General features: G+C 49.7%; 1 protein-coding gene across 1 annotated transcript in view; it reads left to right on the forward strand.

Moving 5' to 3' along the window:
- Positions 1-7,732, forward strand: part of PHF2 (PHD finger protein 2) — a gene marked incomplete at its 5' end in the record, with an annotated part of 32,361 nt that overhangs the window by 22,738 nt on the left and 1,891 nt on the right. Inside the window, 2 exons of the mRNA XM_010140110.1 lie at positions 5,074-5,351; positions 6,966-7,061. Of these exons, the coding sequence (XP_010138412.1) occupies positions 5,074-5,351; positions 6,966-7,061 (374 nt within the window). The remainder of the gene's footprint in view (positions 1-5,073; positions 5,352-6,965; positions 7,062-7,732) is intronic.

Genomic DNA, 7,732 nt, shown 5'->3' on the forward strand with positions numbered 1-7,732 from the left:
AATGACCAGCATTCCTTCTGTAAGGTGCTGTGCAGTTCTCTAAACATCAAGTGTTTGAGAGGAGAGAACAGGAAACCATCCATCCTCCCTCACTCCCCTGCTCATCATTCTTCTCCCCATGGAAACACGTGGCTTGGAACAAACCAATCCTGTCATGGGTACTTCTAAACCAGAAGTGCTTGCTTGGGCTTGGTTGTTTCAAATGGGTCCACTGAAAATATGGTTCCTAGACTCAAATCCTGCAGTTTAGGACTGTCAGGAACTGGGGATTTGTTTGGGGCCATCTCAAAACAAATGTATGGGCTCACTACCTCCAGCCTTCACAGGCCCAGCCTGATCTTAAACTACTGACAGAGAATGGAGTAATAGGAGCACATGTGTTGCTTTGAAAGAAGTTACACTGATTAAGCAGATCTTTGCTGCTGTGGTCTTCATGGAATAATTTGTTCTCCACCTGTGGAAAACCAGAGCTATTCACCCAAGTGCTTTCCACTGCTCCACAGGGACCACAGTTTGGTACTTGTGGAAGCTGTTGGCTCTTGGTAAGTTGCTGGTACAAGTTTCTGGCCTCTAAATATGCCTGTTATGCAAACCAAGGAGTTGTCCTCTGCCAGGTGAGAATGACGGGCTAGGTGGTGATGTGGGGAATGATATGAAACGTGCAGTAAGGCTGCTTGTCTGGCATTTTAATAAGCCAGTTCCATCTCCACTCTGCCTTCACCTGACAGCCACCTTCAGTAAAGTCAGTGATTGCTGGGGAACCCCACAGCAGCTTTTTCCGCCCTGCTTTCTCTAGGCCTGCCTTATATGAAGCCACAGAACCTGTGGAGGAAGTAGAAATAGCTGTAGGAGTGTTCTGAGAGCTGAGAACAGCCTGGACAAAGAGAGACTGGTGACGTCCTTCTCTCCCAGGCTTTGCCCTTGCTGGGTGTTGGGGGTGTGTGACCCAGAAAAAGTGCAGCTTGCAAATTTGAAAGGACCTGTTAAAGTGGAATAAGAGTGTCCTCTCAGAGAGAAAGATCTTTCCTAAAGCTGGGAAAGACTGGAACTTAACAGCTGTAGCTGAGAATCCCAAAAGATAGGCCTTGTGGTCAAAGGGGAACATATGGAATAAGTTTCCAAGGGAAACCAGTCAGTGAGTTAAAAAAAAAAAAAAGATAGGTTTTTTAATGTTGAGAGAGAAGATGAAATTTTTTAAGGTTGCAGTGTGGTGAAAGCTACAAAGAAACCTGAAGGAAGGAGTGTTGCTGAACCAGGAACGTCTACTGGTTCAACCTTCTCAGTTGTTTCTTTCACAGCTTTGGTGGTTGCAAGGATTAAAGCATAGTATCTAGCCTGGCTTCGTGCAGGGTACCTCAGTTGTGAAGTCCCGGGAGGCTCTGTGAGAGGCATGTGCATCAACATCTAGAGTTTGTTCCTTGTTGCAGCACAGTGACAGGGATCCTCATCTCTGCATGGAACAGAACCATGTGAATTCCAATGTTTCATTCCATAATTATTCTGGGCTTTTAGAATGGCCATAAGCTGCTTTTTGTTTAAAAACTAGTGGAAGAAACACGATCTGCAAACATACACATCACACCTTAATGCTGATGTGGTCATGTCTGACTCTGAGGAATGATTTCCATCTTGTTCTACTCGAAAGGCAGGTAAAGGGTAGCCACAGGTATGTATTTATATGTATATACACATCTATATGTTCTGGATACTCCACACAGCAGTAGCACAGGTAGTCACGTGATCTTGAACTTGAATTTGAGCAGAAGTATTTGTTGTTTCCAGGTCTGATTCAAAAGTGGGAGGAAATACTGCTTTCGTAGTTGAAATTATTTGAGTTCCGTAGTTTTGTACAACAGTGACTTCTCCAGACTGTTGATAAGTCGTTCCTGTCTTGGCTCCACTTCTTCTGTGGCATTTTGCACAGGTAGGGTGAGGGGAAGTACAGGAATGACAGGGAAATCCGACCGCAGAGAGAGGGTGGTGATTTATTGCCTTCCCCCTACACACACAACTGGTTTTCACTGGTTCTTATTTGAAGCATTCAGAATAACAGCGGTCACCTCGTGCACAGCCAGCCCCAAAGCTTGACCCAGTTGTTCAGGGCTTTGTTCAGGGCTTTGTCCTGGTGAGGTTTAAACACTCACCGGCTCCCTGTGTGATGTTCTCTGCTAGCTCCAGGGTGTTGGGGTTGTGGCTGTGCCCAGGCAGTGCAGGGGCCAGCCTCAGCTAGGGAGGTCTCACCTTGGTCTGTCCACACTGAGTTGTGTGTTTTCTCATCACGACTGCCGCTCTTTGCCTGTGGCTTCCCGCTCTGGAACATGCTGTTCAGGGAAGGATGCTCCTGTCACGTCTAGGTGGGTAACGCAGCAGCGTGGAAGCCCCAAAGCGTAGCCTGCGGGGATGCTTTGTATTCTCCTCCCTGATGAAGGTACTGCTAGCAACAGCAGGCTGTTCTGGGGTACTGAAGCCCCGAGGCATAAACCCAGTGCAACAGATAGGTGCTACGTGCAGGGCACAAAGCCACCTGTGCCCAACAGACCAGTGTCTTCTTCCTCAGATCCCCGCTGAGATGGGTTGTCTGTCCCTCCTCCTCCTCACACTGTCCCAACCAGCACTGCAGGCTGGTCAGCCCTGGGGGGGTGGATTTTGTCTGGGACAAGTCTCCCCTTCGGTTACGGCGCTTCGCTCTTGTAAGGTGAAAACATGCTGCCAGTTTCAGCTCTCGGGAGCAGTGGCAGAAAGGCAGTTGCTGGTGATGATGGTGCACGTGAGCTCGGGCTGCTCGCTGTGGGCCTGAGCCTGGCTCCATCCCAGCTCCGCATGGGCTCTGGGGGGCAGCTGGGCCTGGCATGCTTCGGACTCATCCTCCACAGCCCAGCCTGGTCGTTCAGGCAGCCATCCAGTGGCTCTTTGGCTCGTGGAACCTGCAGCGGCTGCACTGAGGTTTGCTGTGCGGTGCGGGGTGTTGCTGGGGAAGCTGGTGGTTGCCAGTGTGGAGCTCGTTCAGCACTCTAGGCAGCTGAAACCCACCAGATGCTTGCTGGGCAGACAAGGGTTGTTGCAGTCAACTGATCCCTCAGTCATGTGTCCCTGTCCTTACAGGAGTAAAGGAAACAATAAAATCCCGGCAAGGGAGACCAGCAAACCACTGAAGCAGAGCCCACTGCCCAGAGCGCGAGTGGCTGCCAGGCACTTTGGTGACATGTCCTTCCCTCTGTTCATCCACATCGTTTTTCAGCTGGAGGGAAGGAGAGCGGAGCTGCTGGGGTCTGCAGAGCAGCGGTGGGCTCTGCGCTACTGCCACATGCCCCCTCGCTGTGCGTGCCAGCCAGCCACTGGGAAGGGAGCGGAGGGCAGGAGCGCTCTGGCTGCTCTGCTCCTGCTCCCACACTCATTTTAAATGTTTTTTCAAGTCATAGTTGTAACTCACAGAAAATTTACTTTCCGATTTTGTTTTTCAAATCATTGCTGAAGCGACAGAGAGGGGATATGGCCCTTCCAGACCTTAAAAATTGCTTCCTGATTCTTCCTGAATTTTCTTTGACTTAGAAAGCTGAAGTACTCCTGATGGAAGTGCACACAAGCACGTGACCTAATGAGAAACACTTTGCCCCGTGTGCAGTTCTGCCTCCCTGAGACATTCCACCCGCACGTTCAGGTCGTGGTTTGACTCACAGAACCAGGGTTTTGATCATGTTCTCCAATTTATTTGTTGAAGCTTGTGTTGCTTAAGGCAGTTCCTCGCTGATTTGCCCATTTAGTGGTCAGTGCTTGATGGTCTGTTTGCAGTGGTTTGAGAGTCCAGTGTTTGCAAAAACACTTGGGGGAAGAAAACTGGAAAGAAAATACGTTAATGTCTTATAGATGGTGCAAAGTGTGCCTTTGACAGGGAGAAGGCTGAAGCATCTGGCATGATAATGAAGGGATTGAAATGTCTCTTCCCTAAACAAGTTTTTCAGTGTTCTTCTACCTGTTGAGTTGCTCACTGCTAACACCAGCATTAACTCATTCCCCAGATTATGTATAAATGCAATTAGTGCCCAGAAACCCCCATTATGTCTGGTACATTACTCCAGCTGGAGTCCTGTAGTGGTGTAAAGTGGATTCAATTAAGATCAAGTAAGAGAAAGCGACGTGGTACTGCTAATTTACGTGGGAAATGCTGTATGTGAGCAGCCTTTGTTGCTCACGTGAAAAATGTCATTACCACATCAAGGTTTTTTGCATTTCACTGTTTGCCCAAACTCCAAACTTCTGGAAATACTTGATGATGTGTTCTGCCCATCACAGAGTTAATGTCTGGTGTTCTCCGATAAGATTATCATTCTTCTGCGTTCTTCTGTATCGTGGGGAGCGTGCTTTCGGCACTGGTGAGGCCATACATTGAATGCTGTGTCCAGTTTTGGCCCCTCACTCCAAGAACGACATTGAGGGGCTTGAGCGTGTCCAGAGAAGGGCAACGGAGCTGGTGCAGGGTCTGGTGCACAAGCGCACTGAGATGCAGCTGAGGGACCTGGGGGGTTTGAGCCTGGAGGAAAGGAGACTCAGGGGAGACCTTCTGGCTCTTGACAACTCCCTGATAGGAGGTTGGAGTGAAGTGGGGGTCTGTCTCTTCTCCCAAGTAGCAAGAAATAGGATGAGAGGAAATGGCCTCAAATTGTACCAGGGGAGATTTAAGTTGGACTTGAAGAAAAATTTCTTCCCTGTTGGGGTTGTGCAGGCCTGTCCCAGGCTGCCCAGGGCAGTGGTGGAGTCCCCATCCCTGGAGGTGTTTCCCAGCTGTGTCACTGTGGTGCTGAGGGACAGGGCTCAGTGGGGACCTGGCAGTGCTGGGAGGAAGGGTGGACTCAATGAGCTTAAAAGTCTTTTCCAACCAAAATGATTCTGTGATTCTGTAATTCTCTCCCACCTCACTAAGCAAACATGCCAGTCAGAACTCACACGTTGTTTGACCTCACCCTACTTTCTGTGGAACCATCTTGCCCTTCCAGCAGATCCTGGAGTGGTTCATGTGAGGGGTTCGTGGTTTTCCGGCATCACTAACAGCTCTGTATTTCTCTCTGCTCCCTGCAGCCAGCCACCTGCCTCACCCAGCACGCAAGAAGCCATCCAGGGCATGCTATCGATGGCAAACCTTCAGTCATCAGAGTCCTGCCTCCAGACGTCGTGGGGGACCAACCAGGCAAAGAATAACTCCATCTCCACACAAAACTCTAAAAAAACGGGTGGTGGCAGCAACAAAAATGCCGGCAAGCGGTTACTGAAGAAAAGCACAAAGAACAGCATTGACATCGAAGATTACGATGAAGATCAGGACCACTTGGATGCCTGTTTTAAAGACTCGGATTACGGTCAGTACAAACGAAGCAGCGAGTGAGTGTGCGCCCGGGTACGTAGGTACATCTTTGGGCATGTTTGCAAGTACCCGCCATGTTTCTCCCCTTCAGTCGCATGGAAGTGGGCTGGGTGCTTTGGCAGGCAGTGCAGATAGCACAAGGTCTGCACGGCAAGATGAAGCAAACACCGTGTGATAGGTGGACTGGCTACAGAGCTGGTGGTGATGTGGCCTCCAGGTAGACTCTGTTTGAAGCCTGTCGCAATCAGAAGATCTTCAGAAGCATGGAAGCCCACGGAAACCACAGCCAAGAAACAGGGAACTGTCCCAAGAATGTGTGACAGGTGCTGGTACTTACAACAGAAATGTCCTTATCTGCACAATAGCAGTAAAATCTCCAGCTAAGATGAGTGAGAAGTTGAATTTTTACTTGGAAAAGGGATCTGATGGTATTTTGGTATGGGCAGAGAACGCAGGCGTCTGAAGCAGAAATGGGCACAAAGCCAGTTTGCACCAGTGGTATCAGTTTTGCTGTAATCTGCAGGAGCTTTTTTGAGTATAAGAAGTGAGGAAATGAAGTGATAATGTGAAGATTGATAGGGACCAGAAAGGCTGAAGTCCCAAAGAGGGCAAGAAGTTGATAGAAGTTTAAGCAGTGTAAGCATTGAGTTTATGTGTGTGCCGAAGTCTCCCTGGTAAGCACAGCCACAAGCAATCGTTTGTTACTGCTGGAAGAGCAGAGTGTGTCTCTCCACATTGTTAACAGAGGTGCCAAGGCAGACTGGAGACGCTGCGACATGTTGCCCAAGGCTGCCTAGTGCGCTGCGTGCACTGGGATATGCTGGAAGGTGCTTTGGGAAGGGGCAGCTCCATGAAGCTGTTGGATGGGGGGTGGTTGAACAAGGCCCTGCACTGCTGAGGGTGGGATTTGCTCATTGTGTGTCTGTGCTGTCAGTGAATGGAGAGTCTTTGCTCTGAGCAGACTTGGCTTCCGGAGGCTCTGCTTGTGCCACATCTGACCAGCAGACTTGTAGTATCAGTGGCCAGATGCCACAGTAATGCCAGAATCATCAGAGGTGCAATGAATGGCAGCTGACGAGGAAGTCAAATGCAGTGAGAACAACATTACAGAAACTTCAGAGCCCAGCCCAGGACACGGTTTAGACACATAAGTTGGTCTTTATCCCAAAAGCCTGGGAAGGGTCCTTCCACATTCTTGTTTTGGGTACTGGATGTCTCTGCCCAACTGCACAGGAGTCATACGGGCCAGGAAGGTGTGGTGCTGTGTGAAGTGCTGGCTGACGTGGCTTCCTTACCTGTCCTGCTGGAGATACGGAAACCTCTTCGTGTCTCTCCTAGCCGTGCTTCTGCTCCACAGACCAGAAGAAGAATGATTTTAACTGTCTTGGGAAGTTTCACTGTGTATCCTAAAAGTACCTGGTAACAGTTTAATGACAGCAGCTCCCAAGTGTAGCATGTCGCTGAGAGCAGGAGAAAGTCCCTGGAGCTGTGTCACCACTCAGTGGCACTTCTGGGGGACCTCGCTGTCCTAGCTGTGAGCTGTACAGAGCAGGGGAGAGCTGTTCCTATGTTCCTGCACTGAAACAATTGCCTTTGTTTCCTACTGTAGTTTACCCTTCTCTCGAATCAGATGAAGATAATCCAGTATTCAAATCCCGATCAAAGAAAAGGAAAAGTTCAGATGATGCCCCTTACAGTCCAACAGGTAAGTCCATATGGTCTGCACTGCCCAGACTCAAGCTAAATCATGCAGCTCCCTAAAAAAATGGCCATGTTTCAAGGAATGTGCAAATGGTAAGGCCAACCAACCAGCAGTTTCTTTATCCTGCGAAGGATTAATCCTTTCCAGTGCGGTGGGAGGAGGTGTCATGCGCTAGGACTCATGTTGAGCAGTGTTAGCTGCCTTCTGTCATCGGTCAATCAGAAAAAGTTATTCCTCGGTGGGTTGTTGATTTATTTTCTTCACACTCTTGGTAATGGAACAATTGGTGGCCATCTCAGCGGTGGTGTAACAGTGAAATCCCAGGCAGCTGAGTGGTCATGGCTTTCACGCGTTGACTGGGTGAAGAGGAATGAGAGTGTGGTAACAGTCTCCTCCAGGTTCAGTCAAAGCTTGTGGTCTGGAGAGTGTTTTTGTTACGCCTCACGAGAGGCGGTGACAGGCCAGGGGTTCCTTTGATGTGGCCCACTACCAGGGGAGTCTCCACAGCAGCCCGGGTCTCATCAGCCTGTGGCGCTGCATGTGTACCCCCAGCTGATGGGGCAGCGAGCACGGTCTGTTTGGGAGTGATGCCGGAGCCGCTCGTACCCGTACCATAGGCAGAAATCTCCTGTGTGGTGCTGGCTTTAGGGACACGCACCTGCCAGGGGAGGTGG

Source organism: Buceros rhinoceros, unplaced genomic scaffold, assembly GCF_000710305.1.
Source record: "Buceros rhinoceros silvestris isolate BGI_N320 unplaced genomic scaffold, ASM71030v1 scaffold4467, whole genome shotgun sequence".
Classification (NCBI taxonomy): domain Eukaryota; kingdom Metazoa; phylum Chordata; class Aves; order Bucerotiformes; family Bucerotidae; genus Buceros; species Buceros rhinoceros.